The sequence below is a fragment of the Scyliorhinus torazame genome, chromosome 3 (genome assembly GCF_047496885.1).
Source record: "Scyliorhinus torazame isolate Kashiwa2021f chromosome 3, sScyTor2.1, whole genome shotgun sequence".
NCBI lineage: Eukaryota > Metazoa > Chordata > Chondrichthyes > Carcharhiniformes > Scyliorhinidae > Scyliorhinus > Scyliorhinus torazame.
This window is the reverse complement of record NC_092709.1, coordinates 199,585,735-199,600,082: the sequence shown is the minus strand read 5'-3', so window position 1 is coordinate 199,600,082 and position 14,348 is coordinate 199,585,735. Positions and strand designations below refer to the sequence as shown.

General features: G+C 45.0%; 1 protein-coding gene across 1 annotated transcript in view; it reads left to right on the top strand.

Moving 5' to 3' along the window:
- The window catches only part of txk (TXK tyrosine kinase), a 104,229-nt gene that overhangs the window by 55,301 nt on the left and 34,580 nt on the right, over nucleotides 1–14,348 (top strand). The window contains exons 4-8 of the mRNA XM_072497936.1: nucleotides 1,371–1,576; nucleotides 9,051–9,116; nucleotides 10,421–10,475; nucleotides 10,943–11,022; nucleotides 13,086–13,219. Of these exons, the coding sequence (XP_072354037.1) occupies nucleotides 1,371–1,576; nucleotides 9,051–9,116; nucleotides 10,421–10,475; nucleotides 10,943–11,022; nucleotides 13,086–13,219 (541 nt within the window). The remainder of the gene's footprint in view (nucleotides 1–1,370; nucleotides 1,577–9,050; nucleotides 9,117–10,420; nucleotides 10,476–10,942; nucleotides 11,023–13,085; nucleotides 13,220–14,348) is intronic.

Genomic DNA, 14,348 nt, shown 5'->3' with positions numbered 1-14,348 from the left:
GTAATACCACACCTAGGGAAAAAGCCGTGTGCTCGGAAAAGCAACAAATCCATTAAAGGGAGAGGTTGGTTGAACTCCATGATACATTTTGGGGTTCTGAAAAGGCCTCGCCCATAACATTATTTTGATAACGTATGATTGCCAGTGAAGCACTTTATACAAATCCCCTCACTTTAGTTCCCTGCTTAGAGAGCAACTGGAATATTCTTTTACAGTCAGTGTCAAGTGGGTTTATTAAAACCTTGATTGGAAAAATCTGACCTGCAAGTCATATGACTAAAGACTCTGATGGGGCCTTTGTTTCTAAATGAACCGATCAGTATGTCAGAGGACTGAATGATCTTGTACTGAAGCTGTGACACGTTAACACTCAGGGCTGGTAATTACACCTTGAGAATGTTTAAAATAAGATGTGTCCAAATAGGTTTGTGTTACTATACTAACAAATTAATTATATAGGACTAGGTTAAGTAAGTCCATTGTTGGCGGTGCAGTGGTTAGCACTGCTGCCTCATGGCACTGAGGATTCAGGTTCGACCCTGGCCCTAGGTCACTGACGTGTAGAGTTTGCACTTTCTCCCCATGTCTGCGTGGGCCTCACCCTCACAACTCAAAGATGGGTAGACTAGGTGGATTGGTCAAACTCAATTGCCCCTTAATTGGAAAAAAATTATTTTCAAAGCATCTCTGGGTGAAGTTCACCTGGGTTCTTCTGTTCGATCATCTGCTGTAACTTTGACGGAAGGCACATACGTTTTTCTCTAGGAATTCCATCACTCTTTTGCCAAAGTTCCTGCAAACAAGTGGGGAAACTCCTCATCTACATTTCGAAAGATATTGGGACTTGTGTTTCACCGTTGTCAGTGAGGAGTTTGGATTCCCTGAACTGTGAAATCCTCCCTTTTTCAGACATTACTAACATGGATTTAGCAATTTGTGTCCATGGACCCAGCCTAAGGGTACATTTCCATAACAACTAACTAGCTTCCTCCTATTGTAGTGTCCCTAATATTACGTTGAGAGACTGAACTGAGGACCGGACATTGACAAAGTAGTGGGGGGTCTCCCTGAAATAGATCTCTCTAACTTTCAAAGGGATTTTATTTTAATATCACACTATTAAATGTATTTCAACAATAATACCGACACAAATTTTAACATACGCATTTCTAAAATGTGCACTGTGCAGAAAGACTTTACGGCACTGTGCCTCTCAATGTTCTTCAAAAATGTGAAGAATGCATTTACCACAGCTCAATTTGAACAATTCACCATTATGTTTGAATCAATTACAATAAGGTACATTTTGGCATTAACAGATTAACAGATACAGCCATTGTTAAATTTGTTTTTAATGTTTGGTTGTTCAGGTGAACAGGCCAGTGGGGGTTCCATCAAGAAGGAAGCCACCACCACCACCTCCAGGTGACGAGGAGGAGGGTGGGGAGGTCAGGGTGATAGCACTGTATGATTTCTGGGCCCGGGAATCTATTGACCTGAGTGTCAGGAGATATGAAGAATATGTTATTCTCCAGAAACGTGACCCTCACTGGTGGAAAGCAAGGGACAAACATGGGTAAGAATAATGATGTTTCCTTTACCATATTTAGTACTATGAATACTATGAAGTTATTGAATAACAATGTGCTCTGATATAGCAAGTAAACTGATCACTGATTCATATATTGATATAAATCGCCAGTAGCATATAGTGTAAAACAGAAATTCTGGGATTCATCTGTGGGATATTGAAAACTATAGTGCAGTAGTGAGTATCTGGACAAATATGCATATATTCACATAACAATGTAGGTCTTAATTCTTTTTGAATAACATAACAATATAATGGTTCTGCACAATATAATGGTAACTTGCTATGTGGCAGCCAATTTCTATCACAACTGTTCCATAAACAGTAAAAAGTAGCTAAATGTATTTTTGCAGTACTGTTGATCAAGGGAGGAAAACTGTAGAACTTGTAGGGAGCACAAGCTGGCGACATGTAGGAAGAAGTCGTACACATGGTGGCTCCCGCCAGGGTACTTTATTTTTAGCCCTTTTTGCCCGAATTTAGGGATTTATTTCAGCTAAACCTTATTAATTCGAAGGGATAAGATTCCCATGCAAGAGAAATGCTCAGAAAGTTCACGACAAGGAAGCCTGCAAATAGAAATTTGTCGACAAATTTGAAAGCTGCTCGAGGCTCTTCAGTTGAGATAATAACCGAGGCCACTACAATAACTCGGTCCACTCCATTGACGATCGAGATACTTACAGGCATCTTGGCAATGGAATTTCAGAAGCAGATGCAATGTGATCACGTTGTTTCCTTGGAAGCTGAGGTGGCACTAATGGCCATTATTAATAAAGCCCTCAGGGCCAAGGTGGATTATCTGAGCAGTGTTTTTCAAACCTTTATCCTGGGATCGACTTTTACCAACCGGTCGACCTTTACGCCCATGCCGGCCAACGTTCGCGACCCACGCCGGCCGTCCTTCACGTCCCACCGCCGGTCGACCTTCGCGACCCACGCCGGCAGACCTTTGCGACCCACGCTAGCCGACTTTCACAACCCACCATTATTGCTTACTTTAAAAAATCTATATTTTATTGAGATTAGAGAGAATTTTTACAAAGTTTTCAAATGACCATACATTTACATATCATAGCAGGAGTAGCCCCCCTCTCCCCATCCCAATATCGAATGACACCCCCATTCTCAACTTAACAGTTTACATATTTCCTTGACATCATGTTCTATTTTGCATATTTAATGTTTTTAATTATTTACATGTGTCGACCCCAGCAAAAAGAATAGACAGGACGGGGGACGGAGGCGTTACATGTGGGCTACCTTGGCTCCGTCCCCGTTCTCTCCCCCCCCCCCCTCTTTGGACATACATTGGTTAGGCCGTTCACCAACTTTCTTTGCACATTTCCGCTTGTGGTTGGCGGGGTTTGGGGGGGAGGGGGAGGGGGGGGGAGGGCGGGGAGTGGAGTCCCTTCCCGCACAGGGTTAATTTGGCCTGTGCTTGTCCATGTTCTGACCTGAGATCTTTAGACCCTGCCGTCGATCCTTCCTCCCTGGCCCTGTTCTCGGCCAATTGACATCTGCCCTGGCTGTTTTCATCCCCCCCGCCCTTCCCCACACCCCTTCCTTCTTCCCTCTCCTTATTCCTTGATGCTCCAGTGTCCCCTCTGCATTGCCCCCCCCTCTCATCTATTGTCTGTTGGCTTCAAGCAGGTCCTGGAACAGGTTGGTGAACCACGTCTTGTGGGAGCCCTCTTCTGACCCTCGGGTGGTGAATTTGATTTTCCCCAAGTGGAAAAATTCTGACAGGCCGGCCAGCCATCTGCAGATTTGGGTGGTGCTGCTGATCGCCAGCCGAGAAGGATTGGTGAGGCAAGGTCATTGGCCCCCCTCCCCATGAATAGTACTGGCTGGTCTGATACCCCAAAGACTGCCACTTTCAGGCTTGGCTCCACCCTCACCCCCACAACCGTAGACGTTGCTTCAAAGAAGTCTGTCCAGAACCCGACAAGTCTGGGCATGACCAGAACATGTGGGTGTGGTTGGTTGGGCCTTCCTGGCACCGTTCACACTCAAATGTGCTCTGTGCACCACTTTCATGTTATATTAGGCTTCGCTTTGAACATGTGGCGGTGGAGTTGGCCTATTCAGTGCTTCACTCCCGAGTCCCAACCCTATTTCCTTTTTTTAAAATTATAAAGTAAATAAATTTAAAGTACCCAATATTCTTTTCCCAATTAAGGGGCAATTTAGCGTGGCCAATTCACCTACCCTACACATCTTTTTGGGTTATTGGGGTGAGATCCACCCAGACACAAGGAGAATGTGCAAACTCCACATAGTGTCCTGGGGCAGGGATCGAACCCAGGTCCTCGGTGCAGTGAGACAGCAGTGCTAACCACTGCGCCACCATGCTGCCCTAACCCTAGTTCTTCGTCCCATATCTCCAGTATCTCGTCCTGCGGGGAGTGTTCCCCCTCTAGCAGTCACCCATACCGGTCCCCACAGTTCCCCCGCCCAGAGTGCCCATGTCCATCAATTCCTCTAACATCAGGGGCGCGATTCTCTGTTCCCGCGCCGGTTGGGAGAATCGCCAAATTTTTCCACGACGCCGGTCCGATGCCCTCCCGCAATTCACGGAAGTGGCCAGATTGGCACAATCGCGTTTTGCGCGGCGCGGTACAGTGAATTGCCCGAGACAGCCAAAATGGCGATTCACCGGTACTCCCGCGATTCTCCGGCCCGGATGGGCCGAGCGGCCTGCCCAAAATGGCGGGTTCCCCCCCCGGTGCCGTCCACACCTGGTCGCTGACGGCGGGAACAGCGCGGGAACGCTGGGGGGGCGGCCTGCAGGGGGGCGAGAGGGGATCCTGCACCGGGAGGGGCCTCAAATGGGGTCTGGCCCGCAATCGATGCCCACCGATCGTCGGGCCGGCCTCTCTGAAGGAGGACCTCCTTTCTTCCGCAGCCCCGCAAGATCCGTCAGACATCTTCTTGCGGGGCGGACTCCAGTTATGCGGCGCCGACCGCGTCATGTATGCGGCGCCGCCTTTACCCGGCGCGTGTAAGTGATGCGGCGCCACTCCTAGCCCATTATCGGGCCCTGAATCGGTCGGGATAGGGGTCGTTTCGCGCCGTCCTGAACCTCGAATGCGTTCACGACGGCGCGAACACTCTGCCTCCATTTCAGAGAATCCCGCCCCAGGTGTCTTGGTGTCCGTCTCTCTCCTTGCGGAGGAACTTTTTTACCTGTAAGTGCTGCAGTTTGTTCCCATTGGGCAATTGTAACCTTTCTATCAGTACCTCCAAAGTCGTCAGTCTGTTGTCCATGTAGAGGTCCCTAACTATTAGCGTCCCTCTGTCCTGCCTCCACCTCTTAAAGATTGCATCCATTGTGGCTGGCGTGAACTTCTGTGGTTGCCGCAGATGGTGGCCATGGTGGACATTCCAGTTCGACCGAAGTGTTGTCTCATCTGATTCCAGGTCCAGTGGTAGTATTGTAGGTTTGGGAGGAATAGGCCCCTCCATACTTCTTTTTCTCTGTAGGCCCCTTTTGGGGATCCTTGGATTCTCTCTTACCCCTCCCCCCCCCCCCCCTCCCTGTCAAACACCACGATCAATTTGTCAACTGTGTTGAAGAAGGCCTTGAGTATGTAGATCGGTATGGATCTGAACAGGAAGAGGAACTTGTCGTACGAGGAACAGTTGAGGACTCTGGGTCCGTACTTGTTGGATTTAGAAGGATGAGGGGGGATCTTATTGAAACTTACAGGATACCGCGAGGCCTGGGTAGAGTGGACATGGAGAGGATTTTTCCACTTGTAGGAAAAACTAGAACCAGGGGGGACAATCTCAGGCTAACGGGACAATCTTTTAAAACAGAGATGAGGAGGAATTTCTTTAGCCAGAGGGTGGTGAATCTGTGGAACTCTTTGCCGCAGAAGGCTGTGGAGGCCAAATCACTGAGTGTCTTTAAGACAACGATTGATAGGTTCTTGATTAATAAGTGGATCAGGGGTTATGGGGAGAAGGCAGGAGAATGAGGATGAGAAAATATCAGCCATGATTGAGTGGCGGAGCAGACTCGATGGGCCGAGTGGCCTAATTCTTCTCCTATGTCTTATGGCCTAACCTGGGCAGCACATTCATCTTGATCATCTGCACCCTCCCCGCTCGGAAGTGTGTCCCACCTCTGCAGGTCCTTTTTGACTTCCTCTGCCAGGCGGGTCAGGTTCCATTTGCATTATTGCGACAGGCAAGCTGCTTGATCCTCAAAATCTCACTTGCTTTGTCATTCAGTGTAACATTTCTGCTAAAGACGTCAGCTGGCGATTTAAGTTCTTGCTACATTCTTTGAAAAAAATCAGGAGGTTTGTCCTCAAACCCGCCATGCCCTTCAAATGCCTTTGAAGTTTTGAGGGTTTTAAACTTTTATTTGCTAGTTCTTCCCTCCATATGACACACATGGCCTTCGCATCCTGATTTGCATTGGCATAATTAACAAAGCCATACCTCAAGAAATCATCTTTAATCTGCTTTGTTCCTGATTTTATTTTCTTCTTAATGGGCTGTTCACCAGAGGCCCTGAAGCTCTGGACAGAGCTAACACTAGTACTGCTTTGTCCTGCCGTAGACTCTCCTGTGCAGCTCTCTCCAGATTCAGTTGAGAGATCCTGTCCTATTTGTATCTCGGGCCATCTCTTCCTTATTACAAAATAATCCATCTTCAGTTCTTTACACAGTCCTGTTGTTTGCTTGCTGGCAGCTACAAAATGGAGAAATTTCTCCTTGGTGATGTTGTGCCCAAAACATGGACGTACAGAGCGCGTGATCTCACTGTATTCTCTGCCACCGCTTCTGGCGGGAAGATGCTATTGTTTTTATTTAAAGGCTGGTTGTTTTCTTTTTTGATTTTGAAACTTTATTTCCAACACCTGGGGCGAAATTCTCCCCCAACGGCGGGATGTCCGCCGACTGGCGCCAATCAGACGGGCATCGCGCCGGCCCAAAGGTGCGGAAGGCTCCGCATCTTTGGCGGCCTAGCCCCAACATTGAGGGGCTAGGCCAACGCCGGAGGGATTTCCGCCCCGCCAGCTGGCGGAAATGGCGTTTGTTTCCCCGCCAGCTGGCGCGGAAATGCGGCGCATGCGCGGGAGCGTCAGCGGCCGCTGTCAGTTTCCCAGCGCATGCGCGGGAGCGTCAGCGGCCGCTGTCAGTTTCCCGCGCATGCGCAGTGGGAAGAGTCTCTTCCGCCTCCGCCATGGTGGAGGCCGTAGCGGAGGCGGAAGGGAAAGAGTGCCCCCACGGCACAGGCCCGCCCGCGGATTGGTGGGCCCCGATCGCGGGCCAGGCCACCGTGGGGGCACCCCCCCGGGGTCAGATCGCCCCGCACCCCCCCCCAGGACCCCGGAGCCCGCCCACACCGCCTGGTCCCGCCGGTAAATACCAGGTTTGATTTACGTCGGCGGGACAGGCAATTCCTGGGCGGGACTTCGGCCCATCCGGGCCGGAGAATCCAGCGGGGGGTCCCGCCAACCGGCGCGGCCGGATTCCCGCCCCCGCCCAATCTCCGGGAGCGGAGACTTCGGCGGGGCGGGGCGGGATTCACGGCGGCCAACGGCCATTCTCCGACCCGGCGGGGGGTCGGAGAATGACGCTCCAGATTTTTCTTGTAGAAGTTAATGACTTTTTATTACTGGAAATTAAAAAAATCTCAGTTGAACATTCACCACCTTACATTAAGACACAACTTTGTTTTAAATATATTCCATTTCTATAGAAATTTAAACACTTCGGAAAAAAGTACAATCTTGGGCTGGATTATCTGATTCTGGGGCTATGTCCCCATTTTGGTGTGGGAACGGTGGCGTTTTATGCCAGAAAAACTGGCACAAAATGGCCACCGATTTCCCCATTTTGCTGAGGGCTAGCAGGACGGCAGCGTAGTGCACCTGGCTCTAGCTGCTGATCCGGTCTGGAGAATTGCTCCGTCGGGGGCGGACCATCAGGGGCAGGCAATGTACTGAGGCTGTCGATACGCCGCTTTAGAGGGGGCGAAGCATCATGAAAGCGACGCCACCCCCGAATTGGTCGGAAACGTGACTTCACCAGCCGTTTGCTGAACGCGATTTTGGTGTCGGGGACCGGAGAATCCAGCCCAAACTTATTTTTACTTTACAAACTATGACTTTAGATGAGATGAAATAACTTGTCAAACACACAAAATGTCACAATATTTCTTATTGGTTCCACTGTATTGCACTTTAGCTAAATTGCTGTCACTGCGGTTGGAGCAGAAAAATAGATAGGTTTTGTCAAGGGTCGGCATTTGTTGACCAATATACGTTTATTGTTAATCATCATGTTCCCCCCTGCCCAGTACCTGAACCGGAGGTGATTGTCTCAATGGATGCCGAAAATGCGTTTGATAGGGTGGAGTGGGGGTATCTCCTTGAGATTCTTGAGAGGTTTTGTTTAGGGCCTATGTTTATAGGATTCATCTTTTGTCCATGGCCCCTCTCTGCAAGTGTTCACATAAATGCCTTGAACTCGGGTAACTTTCAGTTGAATAGGGGTACAGGGCAGGGTTTTCCATTGCCTCCACTTTTGTTTGCTTTGGCTGTCGAACCATCGGCCATAGCATTAAGATCTTCCACTGAATGGGGGATAAAGCGGGGAGGATGTCCTTGTATACAGATGACCTGCTTCTTTATATTATGGACCCAGTCACTGCCATCGATGAGATAATGAAGCTACTTCTCAGGGTATAAGTTGAATTTGGACAAAAGTGAATACTGCTTCCCCTGTCCTTTTGGTAGCGGGCATGGGTTGGTAGGTGCTGTCTGAAAAGCCTTGGTGAGTTCCTGCAGCGCATTTTGTCGATGGTTGGTGGTGGAGGGAGCGAATGATTTTGGAAGAGGTGCCAATCAAGCAGGTGATTTTGTCCTGGATGATGTCAAGCTTCTTGAGTTACCAGTAAGCCAAGTTGAAAACAGACATAAATAGAAAAGATTGAGAAGCAACTTTAAGAATAAAAGGAAAAAGCTTTTACTCCAAGAAGAATAAAATATTTAAAATAATCTTCTTTTACTTCAAATAATCTGGGATTCATACATTTATATAGTTTTAATTAGTTTTCCTATCTAGCTGTCTGATCTTGCTGTCTAGACAACATGGCACACCTGTTGTGTTTTGTACTTTTTGCTCCTGTCCTGAGCACTATCCAGTCTGTCCTTGTATATGGTTAAAATCTTTCATTGCCTCCTTCTCCATCTCATCTAATGTTTATGTTGCCTCATTTTGACAAAGTAACTTTAACTACGAAATCTTTTGGGATAACTAAAATGAATCCTCAAGGTTTTTAAAAGTACTTTGCAATGTTATCTTCACTTGAATTTGGGATACTCACTGCCCAATGTCTTCACTTTGTTTAATTTGTATTTTCATTTTAGATTAGTCTAATGTGATCTTGATGAAAGGTCCTTATGAAACTGAAAGTAATTAACATATATTATTTCAGAAATGAAGGATTAATTCCAAGCAACTATGTGACGGAGAAGAAATCTAATAGTATAGAGGCATTTGAGTAAGTTCATTATATTACTACTGTATTTCCTATTTGAATGCTAACAAACACTAGCCCTTTAGAAATGAATCAATGTTCATATTTTGTCCGATTCAGCATACTCTTAAAGTGTCATGGGCTGCTATACTGATGGTAGCAGTCTTTCCCCAGTACAGTTGTGCATTACACACTGCCCAACGTGGCAGAGGTTTCATGGGTGACTTGGAAGGATGCAGTGGTATAAAAACTTTGTGCTTCAATTATCTTTACTTCACACCATGAACGAGTTGTGCAGATCATTGGGCAACAGATGGCACAGCTGTATGGCAGCCTGTCTAATGATGCAGAGGTGATAAGGACCTGTCTCCTCTGAAATATCAGCACAGGCCTTGGAATAATGCCAGGTGCTGCCAGAAAGCCTCAGTTATTACACTGGCCCCTAACAAACCTCTCCATCACCTCAGCACCTTCGGTTTGCCATTGGAATAGCCATCCTCACTATGAAGTGATTGTTGTGGGAATGCGGGGATCAGGGTATCAAACAAAAATGCAAAAAGGGAGGTCTACTCAGCAAAACAAACAAATGCACAGAACAAATTTCAGCCAGGGATCACATAACGCAATATAGTTACTTTCTTCCTTTAAGCAGGCAAGCTCTTTAAAATTGGAATGCCAAGGACCATTATGAACAAGACTCACATTTGGGCAGAATCTCTCCTGAAGTCGTCAAAATTGGGTCTTGGAAATTTCCATCAAAATTTTAACATATTAGTAAGGCTTCAAATCAAATCAGACAGCCTGTGAATTAAAATTTCAGACATTGATACGGTTTGCTACTATCCTGTTTAAATATTTTTATTTTGGTCATCAGTGATGTGTGCCACCCACTGGAAAGTTGGAGAACCAGTGAAGTTGACCACAAAACCTCACTCTGTTCAATTGAGCATAGAAGTCAAAGCTTTCGCATGACTGGAGGGAAGTTCACTAAGCAAAATATTGTGGATGCTAGAAATCTGACATAAAAACTCAAAATTCTGTAAATGCTCAATGGCCAGGCAGCATTTGTGGAGAGAAGCAAGAGTTAGCAATTCAGGTCAATGGGATCACCGCCCTGAAATGTTAACTTTGTTTCTCTGCACAGATGCTGCTTGCCTGCTGGCTGAGTATTTACAGAAATCTGAGTTTTCATGTAAAGAAAAGCTTGATTGAGGTAGGGGTACAGCAAGAAAAAAAGCCTTTCAGTGTCACTGTCAATGCAGCACTGTCACACGAACATGGTATGTTGAAACAAAAAGGAAATGAAAATAATCTCTCTTTCCCTGCAGATGGTATTGTAAAAATATAACACGGACTAAGGCAGAGCAGCTTCTCCGGCAAGAGGTAAATTATATTGCAATTCCCAAAATATTATTTGGATGTACAGATAAATTCAGGTTACACAATATATTTTGGAACTTTTATTATTTTGACAAAATATATAATATTTTAAAAATGAAAATAAAAGAAATGAGCATGAATAGCTTTACCTCGCAAGATTGCAACAAGTGAGCTGAAATAATAATGCGATTAGTTATTTCACTAAATCAGGCTGTCTCTATCTTTAAGCTCTTGGTTTATATTTTCAGGAGTAAAGGGTATGAAATTCCTCTTCACCGCCTATGTTGCTTAGCAGCAAATTTTGCATCAAGCCATTTTCTTTTCCTTTGAGATATTAATATTGGGCAGGTGTAAAACATGCAGCCAATGTGTTGTTATAAATGCAAATACTAATTTCACCCACTAGTGTTTTGCAAGTATTACAGATTTTGTTTTAAAAAATATACATCTTTGTATACATTTTCTTTCAGGCTAAAGAAGGGGCTTTTATTGTCAGAGACTCCAGTCAGCAAGGGGTTTACACTGTATCTGTTTATACTAAAGCTGGAGGGTAAGGAATGATTTTATTTCTTGAAATTCCAACCGTAACATGTAGGTGGTATTCATTCAGGTGTGCAACTATAAAAGTAATGTTTTGTGGAAGGCTTTTATTGTTGTACAATTGTCACGTTCTCTCCGTGTCTGCTGGGTTTCCTCCAAGTGCTCGGGTTTCCTCCCACAGTCCAAAGGTGTGCAGGTTAGGTGGGGTTACAGGGTTAGGGTGGAGGGAGTGGGTCTAGATAGGGCACTCTTTCAGAGGGTTGGTGCAGACTCGATGAGCTGAATGGCTTCCTTCGGTACTCTAGGAATTCTGTGTTTCTATGTTACTCTCCAGGGGAGTTTGCTCTACACAGATTATATTGTCTAAGTTAGGATATGCTACAGTGGGCATAGCCCAAAGTTCATTCTGAAGATTATAATTTTTTCAGTAGTATGCATACCAATACTTTCACTTTGAGTGAAATGTCCATATTAATCCATGCCTGTGCAATATTCTTGCACTTCATAGAACCATCATAGAATTTACAGTGCAGAAGGAGGCCATTCAGTCCATCGAGTCTACACCGGCCCTTGAAAGTGTACCCTGCTTAAGCCCACACCTCCACCCTGTCCCCGTAACACTGTAAACCCAACTAACCGTTGGACACTACGGGGCAATTTATCATGGCCAATCCACCTAACCTGCGCATCTTTGGACTGTGGGAGGAAACCGGAGAACCCGAAGGAAACCCACGCAGACACGGGGAGAACATTCAGATTCCGCACAGACAGTGACCCAAGGGGGAATTGAACCCGGGTCCCTGCTGCTGTGAAGCAACAGTGCTAACCATTGTGCTACCCTGCTTTGACGGTTTTAAAATCTTAATTTGACTGTTTCATACCCTAAAGTCTTCATACCTCATGGAGGCAGAAGTTTCTCAAGTTTAAAAGTGATCAAACTAATCATGATAATATAGTATAACTAATGCCCTCAAAGCAGGTGTCCAGATGCCTTCCATAAAATAAATACGTCTCTTATTTCAGGTCCTAGCTAATGCTAACCTGAGATAGAAAATTTATCACCAGTCACGCATCCTTCCCTGAAATAGTATTATCCTCTTTTCGCAGGATATGAATTTTGCAGAATTGAATAGTCACAGTTTCCCTGAAATGTAAATTTTAGCCACAACATTAGGGATCGCAATAAATACCGGCCTAGCCAGTGACGTCACACGCATGGATGAATACAAAAAAACATATATGATAACCTCACAGACTGGGAGTTAATCACATGGGCTTTTAAAGACGCCAAGAATGGCTTCTGTTTGTTTTGTATATTTGCATGGCCCAGTAATAATTCTGAAATCATCTGCATCAATACTTGCATTTTGAGTATTATACTGACTCCACCCACACTGTAACAAGCTGATGTAGAGCTCAGTGCTTGCATGCACGTAGACAAAACAGTCAATTCTGAATGTTCTGTTAGGTTTTTATGCACATTACAATTCGTATAATTCGTTCTTTCTTTATTGTACTGTCATTTTAAAGTTCTAAAAATTGATTTCATTTCAGCTTCTGTTGCATGAGACCTATTTGATCATTGTACTTCCAAATAATTCACTGAAGACTTTTCAACATGATATGACATCCAAGTGTATGTTATTATTTATGCTGTTGGAAACCAATTTGTTTTGAGACTAGCTGCTTGAGGTGATCTTGGCCTTCTGGCCAAAGTTTGCTTTAAAATGGATGACTCCAAAGCAGAATTGCTCTGCAATTTATGTGGCAATGTGACACATCAACCACATTGCATAGATGTAGATATTGCAGAATCATTAACTCATAAAAAGACATGGGGTATTTTTTATGAGAGGTTATTTTATTGACTTTTGCTACTAGGCAAGTAAATGTCACTTTGTGGTAGAAAAGATGGTAATATGAGAGATCAACAATGATGTCGTTGTAACCAATGGCAACTATATTTCCCTTTGGTTCCACTGCTTTCAGTAAGAAAATATTCTCGAAGGTTGTAAGTGTGACGGAGTATTTCAACATGTTTGTTTTAGTTATGATTCTGATATGTTCCTACAGTGATCAAAATGGATCAGTCAGACACTACCACATTAAACAGACACAGGCATCAAAGAAACAGTACTATGTGGCAGAAAAACACCTATTTGATACCATCCCTGAACTCATTGAGTATCATGAACTCAACGCAGCAGGTACAGTGTAAATATGATCCTATCCAAATATTTGAAAATAAAACTCTGTTAGGTGTGGATTATAGATAATTTAGAATTTTGGATCTTGATAGTACAAGACAATCGGCAATAGATTTTATAAAATACTGAAGCCCCAATTACTTCTGTCTCCATAATGATTATGTCAAGACTCAACTTAGCAGACTTGGCAAAACTTTTACCTTTGGGTCAGAAGCTACGGGCTCCATGTCAGGAGTTTGAGCTCATAATTAAAACTGATACTTCAGGCAGTGTTGATTCAGCATTACACTGCTGCAGGTGCCATCCCGCAGGTGAGTTATTAAACAAAGCTCTTGAATGCCTGGTCCGGATATTCATTGGGCTATTATAAATCTCATGGTTATGAAGAACACACAGCACTTTTCCTGGCCAGCTTTGCTTAATTCAACCAATGTTGCTGAATCTTAGACTACAAGCTCATTCATCTCTTATTTGCAACATCTCGCCATGTTCAAAATTGCTGCTGCATTTCTTTTATTCTTTCATGGGTTGTGAGCGTTACTGAGGTCAGCATTTGTTGCTCGCACAGAGTTATCCTTGACAAAGTGGCGGTGAGCTGGCTTCTTAAAAACTGCTGCAGTCCATCTCACGAGGGTACACACACATTGCTGGTAGGGAGGGAGTTGCAGGATTTTAACTGAGTGGGGAAGGACAATATAGTTACAAATCAGGATGGTGTATAACTTGGAGGGGAACTTGCAGATGGTGGTATTCGCGTGCATTTACTGCTCCTTTCCTTCTAGGTGGTAGAGTTTGTGGGGTTGGAAGGTGCTGTCAAAGGGTCCCTGGTGAGTTCCTGCAGTGCATCTTGTAGTTGGTATACACTGCTGCCATTGTGCATCAGTAGTGGAGAATATCGTTAATGGGTTGCCAATCAAATTGGCTGCTTTGTCCTGGATGGTGTTGCACTTTGCGTGTTGTTGGAATTTCACTCATCCAGGAAAGTGAAGAGTGTTCCTTTACACTCCTGACTTGTACCTTGTAAATGGTGGACTGGCATTGCATGGTGGGGAGATGAGTTACTTGCCGCAGAATTCCCAGTCACTGACTTGATTGTGTGGCCGCAGTATTTATTGTACATGGTTAGCCA